Here is an 18,962-nt window from a genome sequence, read left to right as displayed (position 1 = left end):
CCCGCCGCACTGTGCGCCTGGGCTTGTGCTGGTCCCGAAGGCTTTTTCGGTGGCACGTCCCAAACTCTTTAGATTTTTGGTCCCTAAGAGCAGTGATGGTGGTTTGGAACATGAGTTGCGCCCTGCTCCTTCAGCAGGCAGCGGCATGCTGTCTCCGAAACTTTCCAGCCAGCTCCCTTGTAACAGCACATAGGAAGGTGCTTTTTGCTTGGCCTCTCGTGCCCTAGCTGACACCTAACCAAATATACCGTACTTCAGTTTTTTGTATCTCTCTGCTTATATCCAAATATTATATATATTTTACAGAATATATACATATATACTGCCTTATTGCTGCTCTGAGGATGCATTGCCTTTTCACCTTTTCTAATGTAATCTCATCTGGGTCTTAGGTGTCCTGTAACACCTAGTTAGGTGGTGGGGTCATTTAACACACAATTAATAGTGTTATCTGTAACTGTGATCCAAAGGTCTTCATTAGTGAAACATTGTGCAAAAGATGAGTGGAATCATCAATACAGAAGGTTTGGGCTATTGCAAAGAGGAATGGCAGAAGGCAAGAGTTGCAATAGCAAGACAATGCTGTATAGGAATACAAAGTGGGAACAGTTCTTGAAAACAGTAGTTTAATCTATTATACTTTAAAGTACAGTCTCAGGCTTTTCCTTGGCTATTTACTCAAGTGGACCCAGCAGGTGTGTTTAACATACTTTACTGACACGTGTAGAACTGGCTGTAGGACCTTTTTGTATATTATGACCTAAGTGTTGTCTTGAGTTCAGTGCTTAAAGTTGTGGGAACAGAGTCACAGTTCCTTATGGGACATAACACCTCTGAAGTCATATCACCAGGGAGCACCAGGGAAGGGAGTGAGCAGTTCACTCAGGTAGTATGGAAAAAGTTCACTTATTTTACTTCTGTTCCATAGGGAGGAAAAAAGCTAAGTAGGAGTTTTTTAAGTGTGTTTCAGAACTGAGCCAGCTAGCACTGCCAAGGTTGCAGGAGTGTCATTTCCTCTGCTTTAACTGGAAGTGACAAATAACACTCCATATTGTATTACTGGAAGTAGCAAATGACACTGATAATTGTATACTAGGACCAACCTTAGGCTCAGAGAAGAATTCTCAGACGTCCGTAATTCTTGTACCATGAGTGACAGACCATCCAAAGACATTTGCTAAACTCCTGGACTAGCAACTCTTCAACATCAGTTCCCAAACTACCTGATGAACACTACATGCAAACCTGGAGGTTGTTCTTATGCTGTGACATAGTGACTTGCTGTGAATATTCAGTGTCTTGGAAGTACTTGAGAACAGTACTTTCAGTGATGCTGTCCCAGAAATCTCCGTGAGTTGTAATTCAGGGAGATCTGTCCAGCGTTGTTTTAGCGTCAGTGTTGACTTTGTGTTCTGTCCTATTTGGTCTGCATAGACTTCTAATGGGCCAGGTGCTGCTGTTTGTTGTTGGAAGGAATAATAAACCATGTGTATCTGCTGTATGACCTGATAAGACTGTGGGAACAGCAAGAATCATCTGAGTTGTGACTTGACTCCTGAGCTTTAACTGTGCTCCCCTTGATGCATAAAATGTGTTTCTCTGTTTAAGTTCAAATCATGGATTATCAGGCCTTCATAGTAAAATGCCAGGTTTTGGAAAAAGGCCTCTCCTAATAGAATTTCTGGCAACTCTCTTGAGAAATCTGATCTAAGAAACTAGTATCTCAGAACATAGTATCGCAACTGGATTAAAAAGGCTGGGGAGAGAAAAGGTGGATGAACTTGAGTGTACCCGAGAGAACTGTTCTTATCATTTGTTAGATCTGACCTGTATTCCCTGTTGCCTTTTCTGTGTTTTCTGGGGAGACCAAGTTTCTGTGGAACTTTCCCCTTATGCACTTTCACACAGACTGATAACATGTCCTCAATAAAAAGTGAAGAGGGGAGATTTTTTGTCTTTTCTTGTCTATGGAGCCACTAGAATAACTATCACCTAGCTGTTTGCACTCAGGGACTAGAAGATACAACATTTTGTCTGTTGACTTTATAGATCATACTATAGTCATTTGGTTAAAGAATTAAGATTTTAGAAGCTTCCACAGAAAGTGTGTACTTCTGGCTTGCCTCTCAGGCAATCTTCTCTCTGAATAACACAGTGCTAGTGGAAAGTGATCATTGTACAGATTTTCCCATCTTTAGCCTGTTATACACCAAAAGTGTTTGACTGCTTTATTTGAGTCTAAATAAGGTTGGCTTGAGCCTGTAACACGACTGTTATAGCTTGGGATTAATGCAGCTTTGTCCAGTCAGTTGTTAGGTGTCTGTTGGGTTTGATGCTGGATGTTCCCAGCATAGGAAAAATTGATGATTTTTTTTTTTAACTTAGTTTAAATGATTTATGATTCTTTATGTGAATAGTTAGGTTCTAGTTGTGAATTTTCACTGAGTGAGAAGATCTTTAGCCTCTATTTGATTTTAAGAGTTAATCATACTTGGGAATTCATGAGCTTCTTGAACTAGTTAATTCACTCTTGGGGATTTTTTGGCAAGAGATGATGGCCACCATGTGGTCCAGTTTTAATGGTGGTTCCTGGAAAATATCTTAGATGTTTTACACCCAGAGTCTGAACTCTGTAGGTAGTTGGTGCATTGTCATGTTTAATTTGAAACTGCTATCTGGACAGTATTGCTATGGGTGCCATGAAAAAGAAGTCAGTACTGTCATCTATCCGGACATGAGCAAGGCTGTCAAATCTAGTTTGACTGTGGCAGCTGCATGTTTTTGGAAGCATGCAAGCTGTGGGGTGCACAAGTATCCAGCTGTTGAAATAGTAAACTCAGTGGGAGGAGGGTGGAGGGAAACGGAAGGGAATCCCTGTTCCTGTCTCAATAAGCAACGAAAAAAAATAACTTGTAGTTGACATTTTCCTTTCTAGAGATAGTTAATGTTAGAAAATTAGTGGGTTTGTTTTTTCCCCTTAAAACATTTCTCAACTTCATGTGAGAGTCCTGTCCAAATAGTATTTCATCAGAGATTCCTCTGTGGGGGTGAGGGGAATAACTTTGTGAGTGCTTTCAGTTTGCCCAGACCCTTCCTTGCATATAATGGAGAGGGCCTTGACTTAAAGGCAGTGTCTTTACTCTTCAGTTGCTCTACCTTTTTGAGGCACTAATTTTTTTCAATTATTTGGTTTTGTATTTGACTGTTTCTCTTAGGAGAACATTTTGTTTCCTGCTCAGTTTGTAACTGGCTAGAATGTTCCAAAGTCAGCAGTCTAGAGCCCTGGGTGAGGAGTTTGGGTCGTGCTTTAAGTCACTACCACTGCTCTTAGGGACAAAAAACCTTTAGAACTTGGGAGTCCTGCCTGTCCCATGCTGGAGAGCACAAGAACCTTGATGAAAATCCTACCAGAATGCAATTCTGCTTCTTGGAAATCGAGGTAAGTATTTCCCTCCAATGTCCACTGTCACTTGGTTGTTTTGGTTTTTTTCTTTTTTTTCCTCTAATAGTTTTTACCTCAGTCCTGTCAACATTGTTTGAGAAAAAAATTTATCCATATGTTTATGTACATGGGAAGATAACATTTGCCTTCATCTCTTCCTATGCTACAGATGCAATGGATCAGCTCGAGCAGAGGGTAAATGAATTTTTTATGAACGCAAAGAAAAACAAACCCGAATGGAGAGAAGAACAAATGACATCAATCAAAAAAGTAAGGATATCACAGGAGTGGGTCACATTTTTCTTTTGCAAACTAAGATAACCTTAGGAAAAAATTGTTGATGATTGATGGAGACTTAAGCATTCAGAACTGTGCCTTCCCTTGGGCTTTCATAGAGATGGATAGAACTACCTCGGAGGAGAACAGTGTCTGAAAGGTTTCTTTGATCAAGTGTTTCTCTCAAGTTTTACCCAGTATTTGCTGGCATTTAAAAAAGACATGATCCTGAAATGGTGAGCAAACCAGGTACTGAATTTTCAGCTCAGGCTTTTTGTTTCTGCTTGTGCAACATGAAGTTGCCTAATTGGCTTTCTGTTAGAGGATATTTTTCAAACTTGGATTCAGCATTTCCTGTGATTTTGCCTATGTCCTTATATATGTTATATATAATAGCTTGAGAGAGGGAGGAGTAAGAAGATGGATGTGTTCTGTTTTATCCATCAATGCTTGGGCATTGGTGGTGGTATTGTCAGCAACACAGTCCATTGTTTTCTCAGAAGAAACTCCTCTGTAGTCTCCTACACTTTCTACTTCAGCCCCTTATTTGGCCAAGGATTGTTTTCTTCTTTAATTTATGCAAATAGATTTCTATATTTTAAAAAAGAAAAAGTCAAAGTCCTGGCTTCACTAGAGCAAACGAAAAATTTGCTTTACACTTTAGTTGAACCAAAGTTTTAAGTAGTTTTCACCTAAGCAAGATACTATTCAGTGGAACTGAGAATTAAAAGGCAGTAAAATCTGTTCAAAGAGAAGTGAAAACATGAGAAAACATACTTTTTTTTTAAGAAAAGGTTTTGTCTGTGAATTTTCATTGGTCAGAGCAGACTTTTGAATTGGATTGCTTTAGTCAAATTATTCATAATATGCTTATGAGTTATAGAAACTCATTTTTTAAAAATCGAAACTATATACAATGTTATCTCTGTTTAACTGCAATGCTGGAAAGGCCTCCCTGCACAGTACTACCTGGCATCATTTTGAAGAGCATCAGGATCTGCAGTGGTCCTAAATATCCATAGGAAGTAAAAGACATAATCTCATTTTGAGTCCATAACTTATACTAGGTAATATAAAATAAATCCAAGATTGTTTCTTTTCTTGTAGCATTTCTTGCAGAAATCTAAGTATCACTGGAGGAAGAAGTGTCCCCATCTTGTAGTTTGGCTTTTTCTAAGGCACAGACAATAAAAAAGCTGATTATTGTTTATAGTAATGTTTCACAGTCTTCCTGAAAATTGACTTGAATTTCTCCTTATAACTTATATTTTGTGCTGTGTAACAATAGCTTAAAATTACTGAAATTAATTTAGTTACATTCATAATATAAAAGAAATTTTTTCCATAACAGGATTATTATAAGGCTTTGGAAGATGCAGATGAGAAAGTGCAACTGGCTAATCAAATATATGATCTGGTAAGTGGACACAATATTTGTGGTAAATTACATAAACTTATGCCCTAGGTAGTTCTTAGCATTTTGATACATACTACAGCTGTGCTACCTGTGCTTTTATGTCATCTACCTGCAGATATATTTTATTTTGGGTAGTAATTGTTACTTAAGTCCAAAACAAAGTAATAATACTAGAAATCAAAAGAGTTTAGGCCTGTTTAGGAGACTGGTTGAGAGAGTCCCTTGGGATGCAATCTGAGGGGCAGAGGAGTCCAGGAAGGCTGGACATTCTTCAAGAAGGAAATCTTAAATGTACATGAGCAGGCTGTCCCCATGTGCCAAAAGACAAGCCAGTTGGGAAGAAGACCAGCCTGGCTAAGTAGAGAGCTTTGGCTGCAACTCAGGGGAAGACAGTGATCACCTTTGAAGAAGGGGCAGGATAGAGATCTAGAAGAATGTCATGAGGTGTGCAGGGAGAAAATTAGAAGGTCCAGAGCCCAAGGAGAATTTAATCTGGTTACTGCCATAAAAGACAAATTATTTTTACAAATACATATCTACAAAAGAGGTCCAAGGAAAATCCCCATTCCTTACTGGATGCAGAGGTAAACATACTGATGAAGGATGAGGAAAAGGCTGAGGTACTTAATGCCTTCTTTGCTTCAGTGTTTCATAACGAGAACAGTTGTTCTCAGGGTACCCAGCTCCCTGAACTGGAAGAAATGGGTGGGGAGCAGAATGAAGCTCCCATAATCCAAGGGGAAATGGTCAGCAACCTGCTGTGACACTTAGACAAAAGTGTGTCTGAGTGTGTTGGGATCCACCCAGGGGCACTGAGCGAGCTGGTGGAAAAGGTCACTGAGCCACTTTCTATCATTTACCAGCAGTCCTGGCTAACGAGGGAGGTCCCAATTAGCTGGAAATTAGCAAGTGTCTCTGCTGAGTGAGGGAAATGGAGGTGACCAAGAAGATAACACTTCTGCACGTTGTTATAGTACTTAGTGTTGTGTGGCATTGAATTGCTGGAAGGGAAATATTTAGCAAGCCTGAGATTAAGATGTAAATGTTCATGTTCTAGAACTGGGTGCTATTTATTGTTGTTTTCTCTGAAAACCAGGTAGACCGTCATTTGAGGAAATTGGACCAGGAACTTGCTAAATTTAAGATGGAACTTGAAGCAGATAATGCTGGAATTACAGAAATATTAGAGAGACGTGAGTATGCATGGATTTTTTTAAGAACTCAACAGTCTTTATGACAGTTTGCAAAATTAAAATGCCATACATTTGTTAATGGCTGGCAGTATTTCAGCCTGTTTTAAAACTTTTTTTAAACCCACATACTTTTCATCAATCAGCAATTCTCAAAGTTTAGCTTCAACCTCAGTTTTTACCAGTGAAGTAAAAATACAACTGAGTAATTAGAATAATTTTTTTCACACAACTGTTGCCTTTGTGAATTGCTACAGCAAGACAGACAGTTCTTTAAACCTGTTTTTAACGATTGTAGGTATTCAGACAAGTACTTCAGCCTAAGCTTGCAACCTACCTACTTGCAAGTGTACCATTTCTTCCCCAAATTGATTGCCATCAAATTGAGGAGGGTTATTATTTTAGTTCTAGGTGTGGAATGTCAAATAAAGTTAGATACTCGGTAGTTTTCTTTTTTTAAAAGGGAGAGAATAGGTGGTTTTGTAATGGTAGCAAGGAAAAAGCATTTTGGGTAAGAAACCTGCATGTTTAAAAAATACAGCAATGCTGGTAGTCAGAATGTGATGAAAAATGTAATGTGGCAGTTTTGTGGCCAGTTTGGTGTAGAAGAATACAGCCTTTCTGTGTGCATCAGCATTTAGATATCAGGTGTGATTATGATTAATTCCTTAAATTGATTTAACTACTGTGATTATGGAGGCAGTAGTTGTCCTCACAGCCAAAGACAGTGAAAGCTAACTTTTAGATCACTTGAGGATATTAGGAATAAATATTCTTTCTTGGAACATTTCACTGCTTTGTCATAAAAGCTGGGAGTTTGGTGATATTTTACTTGTAATTGTTATTACAAATAACAGGCACAAAAAGAAAACTGTAAATTAAATGCTTTTAATGAACTAGCAACTACAGAAAAGGACTAGTTTATTTCCGTTGAAATTCCAGCTGGTTTTATGACCTTCTGTTGAGGTATCTGTTTGGTGAGGTTGCTAGATAGGATTGCAAGAACTCGAAGTAGAAGGGCACCAGACTGCATGTTACATCCTTAAGGTTTGTTTGAGTTGGGTTTTGTTGTTGGAGTTTTTTTCAAAAAAAGCAAGAAGTAGAAGCCTCTTAACATTTTTAGCTTTCAGAGTAAACACACGCAGCCAAGGTCCCGCCAGAGGGCAGCCTTAGGGCGACTTCATAATGTCATTAAAGTTTGCTCGGCCAAAATAGCTCCTTATGCTTTGAGCCTCTTCTAGAATAACTTTATTAAAACTTTTGTGATACACTCATGTGTTGCTCATATGCTCATATATTTCAGTGCTTTTCGAAAGCACTGAAAGAGGTAAAGAAATGTTGAAGCTAGAGATTTTGAAAAATGTATGTGAATTGCTTTCTTGAATCGTCTTCTGTGTAAATGTAAGTAAATAGGTATTGAAGCTACAAAGTGTTATATATTGTTCTAATGGAAATGTATAGTCAAAGTCTCTCCTATGCTGCAATTATTTAGCCTCATCTTACAAGAAATGTTGTTCCTAGATGTAGACTTGCATTTGTACCCCCCTGACTGACTTTTTCCTGGTTTTTAGTTTGTATTGTTTCTCTGTGTATTTCTAGTGCTAAGAAAATTCAGATAATGATCTGAAGCCCTTCCTATTGAATGTTAAATCATCTTGAAAGGCATTGCTATTGCTTGTGTTTTGACTGAATGTGACAAGATGGACTCAGTGGGACAAGATGCCTTGTTTATACAGTTTACCTGTTACAGTCTTGAATTCATATTTGCTGTAGATTTTCAGTACTTTTGATGCAGCCATTCTCCAGCCATCACCAGGTGCTTGTGTGCAACACATTTGCATAAGTGGCACGTTGTGGGCAATGTTGTTGTTTGTTCTCCTTATAGGCCTTGATTTTAACTTCTTGATTTCAACAGCTGAACAGTAGCAGTCAACAATTTTTATTTTAAAACTATTCTCACTGTTTCCTGGTTGTGTTATAGAAAGGGTTTCAGGTCTAGCAAAAATTCTTCTGATTGAAATAAATATAACTTCACAGTGATTTGGTTAATATAAAGATTCATTTAGTATCTAAAAGTCAATGCCAATGATGACTCTGAAATTTTCTTATCCTTTTTACCTCCCTCTCAGGGTCTCTGGAGCTGGATACACCATCACAGCCTGTGAATAACCATCACGCCCACTCTCACACTCCAGTAGAGAGTAAGTATTTGAGACTTGAAAACAAGCCCACTTGTTATATTTACTTAATTTCTTGAGTAGTATTAGGAAAAGAAAATGTTCAGAACTTTTTTCCCCTCCATAATAATAATGTCTGTTAAGAAGTGCAAGAAGGAAATAGTAAGGTTTTGCTGGTGGGAATTTGTTGAAAGTGCCCTTGTTTTAGTTTGACTTTCAAGATGAATAGGTTTTACATTTTAAGTTCCCTTCATTTGTTTCATTTAGAAAGGAAACACAATCCATCTTCTCACCACAGTACAACAGACCATGTTCCTGAAAAGAAGTTTAAATCTGAAGCTCTTCTATCCACCCTGACTTCAGATGCTTCTAAAGAAAATACACCAGGTAATCTTAATTGTCTCTCATTTTATTGCTTTTTAATCAGAAGAAGAGAAATCTAATTATGTTTGTGAGCTAGTCTTTTGAAATCACAGAACCACAGAATGTGTAAGGTTGGACCACAGTGGGTCATCTGTGAGGTCCAACCTCCCTGCTCAAGCAGGGTCATCCCAGAGCACATTGTGCAGGATTGCATCCAGGTGGTTCTTGAATATCTCCAGTGAGGTAGACTCCACGACCTCTCTGGGCAATCTGTTCCTGTGCACTGTCACCCATACAGTAAAGAAGTTCTTCCTTGTATTTAGGTGGAACTTCCCATACCTCTTTCTGTTGCCTCTTGTCCTATTGCTTGGCATCACTGAGAAGAGCCTGGCTCCATCCTCTTGATACCCTCCCTTCACATACATTAATGAGGTCCCTTCTCAGTCATCTCTTCTCAAGGCTGAACAGGCCCAACTCCTTAAGCCTTTCTTCATAAGAAAGATGCTCCAGTCCCTTAATCATCTTTGTTGCCCTCCACTGGACCTGCTTCAGGATCTCCATGTCTCTCTTGTACTGAGAAGCCCAGAACTGGACACAGCACCCCAGATGCAGCCTCACTAGGGCTGCTTAGAGGGGCAGGATTACCTCCCTTGACCTGCTGGCAATGCTTCTCCTAATGCATCCCAGGATACCACTGGCCTTCTTGACCACAGGGGCACACTGATAGCTCATGCACAGCTTGTCCACCAGGACCCCCAGATCCTTCACAGAGCTGCTTTCCAGCAGGTCAGCCCCCAGCCTGTACTGGTGCATGGGGTTATTCTTCCCCAGGTGCAGGACCTTGCTTCTGCCGTTGATGAATTTGGGAAGGTTCCTCTCGGCCTTTTTCTCCAACCTGTCAAGGTCCCTCTGAAGGGCTGCACAGCTCTCTGGGCTATTGGCTGCTCTTCACAACTTTTGTGTCATCAGCAAATTTGCTGAGAAGATATCTGCCCCTTCATCCAAGTCATGGATAAATAAGTTAAATGATACTGGGCCTGGTGTTGAACCTTGGGGGACATCATTAGTGACAGGCCTCAGCTAGACCCTGTGCCATTGATTACAACCCTCTGGGGTCTGCTATTATCCAGTCCTCAGTCAGGGGCTCATGCTTTTTCCTCTGGGTTTTTCAGACATTTGAAACATGAGAAACCGCAGGCATTGTTACTCATCTGTGTTGTCCACGATGCAGGTCAGCTTTGTTGTCATTTAGCAGCTGCACATTGGCTGTTTCTTTTTATTTACACTGCTCCAAAGGAGATAACAGTACAGTTTCATTCAGCCAGTAGAGCAATGAAAGAGATCAATGCATTATTATTTTGGGAAAAGAAACACATGCAACAATTTCAAAAGTAAGGGAAAAGAATTTTCTCGCCTCTTTTTTTATTTATTTATGGCATTTACTACAATGAAATGTAAAAAACTTATGTATTGTCTATATCCAAAGAGGCAAGAAGTCTTTTTGAATATTGAATAAAGAAACCAAAATACAACTTTCTGCCCATTTTCAAAATTAAGGTGTTTCATAGTTTCTTTTCTGAAAATAAAAGATTGTGAGAGGTTGTAGTAAGTAAACTACCTTATGTTTTGGAATTTAGTAATGTTCATCACTTTTAAGTAGTCTCCCTTATACCTATTTCACTTTGCTTTTGAAGGAACTTCACATGAGGTTGCAGATAAAACATAACTATATCTGAGCAGCTGTCATTCTGTAGGTGGCCGTGGAAATCTGTGTTGCATTAAAACTGTGATCTGTAGTTTGTAGAATTAAGGTTGTTAAAAGTTTTACTTCAGAAACAGTATAGGTGTATAGCCAAATTCCTTCACTCTTCTTGGTGGTTATAGTAATCAGCATCATTTCAAGAGGCAGATACACCAGCTGCATCTGTTCTTTGATAGCTGAGGACGACAGTGAGGGCTGTCTTTCTAAAAGGCCTTCTCACATGTGAGGATAGACAGGGAACAAAATTCTTTTTTTTCTTTTTCTTAAACAAATACTGGCTGCATCAGATTACTTTTAAAACCTTTTTTCCGAATGATTAGACTGCTCTGATGCATAAACGGAGTTCCTACTCTTTCACTGGTTGTCATATATAACTCTTCTTAAAATGCAAAGGAATTTAGTTTCATTTTAAATTTCATAAATGTGTTCTGTTCATCAAGGGTGTCGAAACAATAATTCATCATCCTCTTCAAACAATGCATACAATACAAACTCTTCTCAACCATTGGCATCATATAACCTGGGCTCATTATCTTCAGGATCTGGGGCCGGTGCAATTACCATGGCAGCAGCTCAAGCAGTGCAAGCCACAGCACAGGTAATGTCAAAATATTCTTGTCATTCTGCCATCTGCCATTGATTAAGAAGACACTAGTGACTTCTTTATTTTTTTTTAAAAATCTGAATTCCCATGTTCACTTTCAGTTGATGTGATGCAGTTCTCATGTTACAGTTTTGTTTATATGCCAGTTTCATCCTGTATAACTTGCCTAAATGGACAGCTTGACTTTTGGCTTTTCCTGGGGGATATTCTTACACGATTTTCTGCTTACTATACTTCATTTTGTTAACAAGGCAACTAATGAACGTGTGCAAATAATTAGCAGTTAGCAGCCTGGTATGTCTTCTGTAAGAGCTCTACTGTGTAATCTAATAAAATATCTGTATTTCTTTTAGATGAAGGAGGGAAGACGAACATCCAGTCTAAAAGCCAGCTATGAAGCATTTAAGAACAATGACTTTCAGCTTGGAAGAGAATTTTCATTGTCCAGGGATTCCACTGGATATTCGTCATCAGCTCTGGCATCTACATTAACACAGACGTTAAGTTCATCAACCACAGATTCACGGAGTGGCAGGAAAAGCAAGTAGGTTTTCTTACTTGTTGACTGCAATTATAGCTTTTAAGACAGCTAAGCTTTCTTTTAAAGGTCATGGGCCATATTAGAAATCCTTTGTGGTTGATATCTGTGAAGGGGGGATCAGCAGAAGGTGGTTATTGCCTGCTAGGCAGTTTTTGTTCAGGGCCATGTTCTTTAGTCCTCTCACTTCTTTTTCTTTAAGCCAACTTACTCCAAGCTTTTAAGTAAATGCTTTGATTTGCTTTCTCATCTGTGATACAGTCAAGTTTCTTCCCTCATTTTTCTGTGTTCTGGAGAGATTTGGCCTAACAGCAAACGTTGGAAATTGCCATGCAATGGTTTGTAGATGGTTTTGAAATAATCTGGAGATCTGCTTCATGCCAGTTCACAGATAAACAAAACAAGTTCTGATGGCTGAACATCTAGGACAGGAAAGGGAATGAATTTTGTTTCTGATTAAAACAATGTTGTAAAACATTTTAAGCAACACAGTGTCACAACACATTGTGACAACAATCACAAGTTGCACTTGAAAGAATTTGTCTTGAAATGCCCATCCTTTTAAACTGACTTGAGGGTTTTTTCTTCATACAAATTTGTGCTCAGTTAATATTCCCTTTGAAGCATTTTTCATCTATGGATATCTTGGCTATCAGATCTGACCTATAAACAAAAGCATAGAATTTTTATTCTGGCATCATTCCTGTGGAGTGATTGGTGATGCTTGAGTGGAGATTAACATAGAATCAGTCATCTTCAAAACAGTTATCTATTGTACATGACATATGACATTATATGTAAATTCCTGTTTTACTGGTAGCATAATGTTTATGGGGATTTGACAGCAAGCTGTTGATATAAAATTTTGTGAAGAAAAGCATTCAGTAAGGCTACTTGACAGTTTAGAGCTGTTGAATTCCATTGATTATAATGGCATGTCTTGCACTTGTAAGCTGGTATGGCCTATTTCCTTTTCCAAAGAGCATTCAGTGGGTCCATTCCAGTGCTTGCAGTAGTGGAATGAAATCTGTTAGTGAATGATGCTTTGGAATTTACATACTGCAGTATTTCAGAGTCAAGAAAGTATTGTTTAGTGATTCTTTCACTTGGCAGGAAATAAATTTAAATCATGTATGCTATTTCTTCCCCCTTCCTCAGAAACAACAACAAATCCTCAAGCCAGCAGTCCTCATCATCTTCTTCTTCTTCCTCTCTGTCATCATGTTCTTCTTCATCTGCACTGGCACAAGAACTGTCTCAGCAAACAGCAGTAATACCAGAGTCTGATTCTAATAGCCAGGTTGACTGGACCTATGATCCAAATGAGCCACGTTACTGCATTTGTAATCAGGTAAGGACAGATTCAACCTGAAATACAACTAGAGCTGCTGTTTTGACGTAGTTGAACTTCCTTCTCTGATTGCTAATTTTAAAACATTGGGGGTTTACTCTTGAAATTCTGATCTGTTTTTATTTACTTGTGATATGAATAATCAACTGAACTGTTGAAGCTAAAACCAATCAATTTTCTAGTGATGTGATATACCTGGAGAGTTCTTAATCCATTAATGGAGATTTCAGGAATTAATAATTAAAACTTGGACTGGGTTCACGGTGAATTTAGTTAAAATGTTAAGTTAGTAAGGAATTCGCCTTTCTCCTACATCCCTTTAAAAATCAAGACCAACCAACAAACCAAGAACCAAAAAACCTAATTTTAAATAAGATATCCAGAGAATGAATAACAATATGAGAAACGTATTTTTATTTCAAACACTTTTAAGAGTGTTGACTGGTTTTAGAGTTGATAAATTTCTGTAATTCTCTTTAAAACATTGTTTTGAAAGAAGTACTTGAAATTTGTCATTTATGCAAGGGAAATGACAGACAGCAATATAATCTGGAGAACTGGGCAGATAATGTACTGAGCACTGTTATTTTGATCACAGTGTGCTTCATCCAGGTTTTGAATGCTGACCATTTTTATCCAGCCTGACATATGCAGATGTATCTTTTTTGCATAAACAGTTTTTGAAAATGAGTTCACTGTGACCATGATGGCCTTTGGGTTGTACAAAAAAAAACAAAACAAAAAAAAGCCCCACCAAAAAAAAACCAACCCAAACCCGAAAAAAAACCCCAAACAAACAAAAAAAATGTTGTTGCTGATGTGAATGGAGAAACTCCTCAAAGGAACAAACTCGACCTTTAGCCCTTTGAAAATGTTGATTGCTTTTAATTACTAATACAATTATTAATAGGAGACTTTTTTTCTTACTCACTAGGTGTCCTATGGTGAAATGGTAGGCTGTGATAACCAAGACGTAAGTAACAAAGTTCAAAAGGTTCATGAGAGGCATGTGCATGTAACTATTGCTTGCAGGAGTTACATTTCTTTGGTGTTGGCTTTTTAGTAGCGTTTTTTAGAGTAAAGTGCATATGAGATGAACCATTATTCAGGAAATTTATCCTCATCTCTCTCCACAGTTCAGGTTCTTTTAGAAACCTTCAGCCATTACTAGGTTCAAAAATGCCCTACTTCAAAACACTTTTATTTCTGTGACTGGTTAGTATGTCACTATAACAGTTGTCCTCTTCAAACAAAAAAATGTTAAAAGAACGGGTGAATGTAATCATGTATTTGCTGAGATACTACATTTAAACAGGAGTGATAAGATTACTTTTATGTCACTTAGTGTTGTCAAACTAATTATTTCCAAAGCACAACATATTTGATTTTCTGTTACATAGACTACTATATGTCTACTAGAAATTTTATCGCTTTCCTCAGTTTACTGAGTGTATGTTAGAGGCTGAAATCTCTTCTCTCTTCATTTCATCCTGTGATTTGTGTTAAAAGCAGAATCAATGCTTTTCACTCATGCTTCATTTTCATAGGATTGTATTTGTGATAGGCGATGTGAAAAAAACCCCAAAATCCCAAACCCTGTCTTTAACTCTGTTTTTATAGTGCCCTATTGAGTGGTTCCACTATGGATGTGTTGGACTGACCGAAGCACCGAAAGGGAAGTGGTACTGTCCACAGTGTACAGCTGCAATGAAGAGAAGAGGCAGTAGACATAAATAAGTTTCATCATCTGGAAAACAAATTACATACTAAAGGTTTTATAGAGGACATGGGAGGGGGAACTCTCACCACTCCTCCTTGCCACCACTTAAGGGTTAACATAGTAGTCATAGAATGGGGTGGTTGGAAAGGACCTTAAAGATCATCTAGTTCCAATCCCCAGTTGTAAGATCTTGAACTATTGGTTTTCCTAGCTGTGTTTTAATATTGTAAGTAAATTATTTACACACTTTGGTGTGCTACAGATACTATTCCAGTGAGCCTTGGATTGTTCCAGTGGCCAACTTATGCAGACATTTGTACTATCAAACCATTTTCTCTAAGCAAGGGGCATTCTACAGTTACTCAATCTTCCAAAAATTCCAATAAGTCAAGATTTTAAATGTATGTTTTATATACAACAGATATATTCTGCTGCATGTACTGTACTCAAGAGCTGTTATGTAACACTATGTATATAAATGGTGCAAAAAGTCAGTGCTTCTGAAAAAAAAAAAGAGACAATGGTTTTTAAAATGCCTTTATAGCTTTGGGTCTTTATGAAACTTAATTCAGCAGGCTGAAGAAAATGGTTCTTGTATACAGCGGGCTGTTGTCCTTTAGGGTACTTGAGTATGTAAAAACAAAAAAAAATGCTGTAGAATAAAATGAACTTGTGCCATTAGTCTTTATATGTTTCTGCTCCAGAGAAGGCAGGGGCCATGGGAGGAAAAAAGGGTGTTAAAGTGACGATAAATTTTTATACCAAATGTGTTTATTTTTTTGTGCAAGTAATCCTTTAAATTTGAATTGTATTAGGTGTTAAAATAAAACAACCTCAACTCTCAAATTAATGTTTTCTGTACATTTTTCAAAAAAAGATCTGTCCTTGAAATGGTTTCTTGACAAATTTCCTTTTGTTGTTTTTTATAGCTCTTTCAAGCAGCAGCACTGAACAGAAATGAGGTTTTTCTTCTGTTTTCTCCTTCCGCCTTCTTTCTGCTATTCAAAAAAATAGACTTTCTCTTTGGAATAAAGATTTTTACTTCAGCACTGGGTCAGGCTGGAGAACTGTGGCCTTCATGTCATAGCTTTCCAGACCTGTGCAGATGAGGAGAAGAGAGGGAGAGAAGCAGTGTTCCGTGGCATGACTGCACAAATAGTGTCAAGAGAATAAAAGCAGATGGGCCCATTAGTAATAGGAGTATGTGCAGAGAATGAAACCAGGCTGCTGTCACAGCATTTTCTAAAAAAATGACAGAAGTAGGCATTTTAGTCTGTGAACTGGGGAAAAGTAGATGTGTAAATGTGTAAAAGGAGAAATGTGACTATGGATAGACTTTGATAAAAGAATAGGACAGAAGTTGGTGAAAATAAACAGGAAGGAGCAGTTTCACTAAGGTCCCATTAAAAGTGGGAACTGAACCCACTGTGTATGTATCTCTGTGGAAATCTCAGTCTAAAAAGCTCAACAACACGCAAGGACTTAAACCCAGATATTCTAAGTGAGGCTGTTGAAATAATGGTGATAACAATCTGTTTGTTCTGTGTGAAACTGGTGCCATGCTATGAATTGAAATTAAATAAGCAACAAGTAATCTGGACTCCCCTTAGACTGAATGTCTGTCTCTAGGGCTACAAAGTCCATTGAGAATTAAGACCATATAGAGCAAAATGTCTCAGCCTGGTGGTAACCATACCTAAGATGGTACAGAGACTGCAAATCCAAAGAAGTTCAATTTTTAGTGTGGGCATTGGATTGCTGTTGCCTTGGAGAGTAGAAATTATTTTTTCATTGAGAAACTAGAGAACTCACAAGAGGAAAAAACTTATCTTTATCCTTCTTACTACATTAGTATTTTGTGTCAAAGTTAAGAAAATAGAAGTGGACAAATGTGAAAAATGTGGGGAAAAAATGCAATACCTAAGTCAAAGATGTAGAACAATAAAACATGTACATGCTTATGCTTTGTTTTCTAAACAGAAAGCCTGCAAGAGAAGCTTACAGGTCGGCAGGTGATTAGAGTGTAAAAGCACCGAGTAGTGTGAGTAGTTAGATACTGGGAGAGTCCTTGCCTCACAGTCAATAGAGGCAGGATGCTTCCCTGAGCAGACAAGGCCAAGTGTTTAGGAAAGGTCTTTCATTAAAGCTTCTTTAAAAAACAGTTAGGAAAAGTAGGAGTCCCTTCATTGGGACATCTGCATGAGTATCTGCAAAATACAATAATAAAGAGTAAAGGAATGCATTGGTAATATTCCCAACACTTACTGCTAAAAGAGAGCAGGACTCTGCTGCTCAACATGTACGTAAGAGATCAGTTAAAGCTGGCTAAAGAGTAACAAAATGTTTGCACTTAGGTTGCATTCTCAAAAATAACAAAAATGGAAAGTGCTAAAACAGCTGATCAATCTCATGATACTGAGTGCTTGATAAAGTGGAAAATTTATTTCAATATTTTGGTAAATAATGTAAATATAGTGTATAAAATAATACTTAGTTCTCACTTTACCTGCAGCTAGGTCCTCTGAAGTAACTATTGCTGTGCAGGAAAGTGATTTTGGAGTTATCGAGGTAATTTTATGGAAACCTCAGCTGCTCAGCAGCAGGTCAGACAGGCAATAAGAATGACTCAGTAGGAGATAAAGAATAAAACAGAAAACAGTTTTACACAGTGTAAATTGATAGTGCCGTTAGGTCTTAATGTAGTATAAAATTCTGGTCTGCTCTGCTACACAAAGGAGCAAAGCTAGGAAAAGGCTTGAATAGGAGGATCAAAGCAGTCAAAGCTGTGTAGTGACAACACAGCTGAGAAGCAGATGAATTGACTGGGACCCCCCTGGATGGGAAAGAGGCAGCTCTGTGAGGATGTAAGAGAAATCCGTAAATTCAGAAACGATGTGGGAAAAGTGTGTATTTTGGTAGAAGAGGTAGTATGGAGGTAGCCAGTCCAAAATGAGTAAGAGCACTTTTTCACGTCGCATGCTTAGATTACAAAATGGGCCATATAGCTAACATACCTGGATCAAAAACTCTCTAAAGACTTATCACTAGAAGTCAAGAGAGTTTGTAACCAGGGAAGTGTTCCTGGGTGCCTGTGACAGTCCTAAAATCCTCTGGCAAACACCACTAAGCGCTATTTGATAGCAGACATTAGGTTAGGCAACCCTTTGGCATTATGCAGTCCAACTGCTTTTAGTTTCATTTCAATGCTCCAGCATTTGGGTGAACTTTTAGGATAAGGAAGTATTTGTAGTACCACAAGCTCAGAACCAGTGTGCTAAGTGCTGTAATTGAACCAAACATGTCTGTGCCTTGTAAATGGTATTGTCTATTTGCACTGGGGAGCTGCAGGTTTTACTTAATCTAGATCTGAAATGAAAAAGGAAGAGGAAATACATTTATGCTTCCTAATCTGAAAATCCTGCTAGGTTGTCTCTTGGAATAGCACAGGATAATTGGCATTCTTGTCTTCTTTACTGAACTTTGCAAAATGTTGTTCAACTGTGCACAGTGAAGATCAGAAATTCTGTGGTTTGTTTCCCTTTTCTGTTCCCTCTCACCAGGGAAGTACTTTCCACTGCAAGCTGGCTTTTCTTGGCAAGTATTTTACCCTCTCTCCTCAGCCTGCTTGGAATGTCTGGACCATACACTTTTTTCTTCAGTAGAGGTGGTCTTCACCTTGACAGCATAGGGTTCAGTTTTGCACTTAGACTGAAAATCTGTAAGCAGCAGAATTGCAAGAGGAATAAGAGTCTGAGCTTTTACACTCTCTTCAGGGTACACATGAATAAAGTTAGGGTACACTGTATGAACACAGTCTCTGCAGTTTTATAACTCCTCCCAGGAATGACTAAAATGCTCTGACAATAAGATAACTAAAAGAAGAAAAATGCCACACTTCAGTATATCTATACCAATTTACAGTAATATTCCTCTTAGCACTTTCAAATCCATATTGTGCTTTTATACTCATATGATATTCTATAAAGACAAACAGGAGCTTTTTCCTCTGGATAAATCTTGTATTTAGGAGCTATTTGAGCATGGAAAAGTTGTCAACAAGTTGCATGATTACTTATAGTCTTGTGCTTGCATACATCTTCTGTTTTAGAAAAACCATTATTT

General features: G+C 38.2%; 1 protein-coding gene across 1 annotated transcript; it reads left to right on the top strand.

Annotated features, from left to right (window-relative positions):
* The first annotated feature begins 27 nt into the window (after positions 1-27).
* On the top strand, positions 28-14,887 carry ING3 (inhibitor of growth family, member 3). The gene is made up of 11 exons (XM_009084843.1): positions 28-140; positions 3,612-3,712; positions 5,070-5,135; positions 6,232-6,328; positions 8,455-8,526; positions 8,770-8,889; positions 11,068-11,225; positions 11,585-11,775; positions 12,928-13,120; positions 14,055-14,093; positions 14,741-14,887. Exons 2-11 carry the CDS (start codon positions 3,617-3,619, stop codon positions 14,855-14,857), a joined length of 1,149 nt encoding a protein of 382 aa, XP_009083091.1. The 5' UTR covers positions 28-140; positions 3,612-3,616; the 3' UTR covers positions 14,858-14,887.
* The last annotated feature ends 4,075 nt before the right edge of the window (positions 14,888-18,962 follow it).

Source organism: Acanthisitta chloris, unplaced genomic scaffold (assembly GCF_000695815.1).
Source record: "Acanthisitta chloris isolate BGI_N310 unplaced genomic scaffold, ASM69581v1 scaffold14791, whole genome shotgun sequence".
NCBI classification, from domain to species: Eukaryota; Metazoa; Chordata; class Aves; order Passeriformes; family Acanthisittidae; genus Acanthisitta; species Acanthisitta chloris.
The sequence above is the reverse complement of the archived record's forward strand: the minus strand, read 5'-3'. Positions and strand labels throughout refer to the sequence as shown.

Bases quoted from the DNA above. Each gene is read 5' to 3' on its own strand.
- ING3 (XM_009084843.1), top strand. From the start codon at position 3,617: ATGGATCAGCTCGAGCAGAGGGTAAATGAATTTTTTATGAACGCAAAG. The intron at 6,329-8,454 runs GTGAGTATGCAT...CCTCCCTCTCAG, and splicing joins TACAGAAATATTAGAGAGAC to GGTCTCTGGAGCTGGATACA. The intron at 11,776-12,927 runs GTAGGTTTTCTT...CCCCTTCCTCAG, and splicing joins CGGAGTGGCAGGAAAAGCAA to AAACAACAACAAATCCTCAA.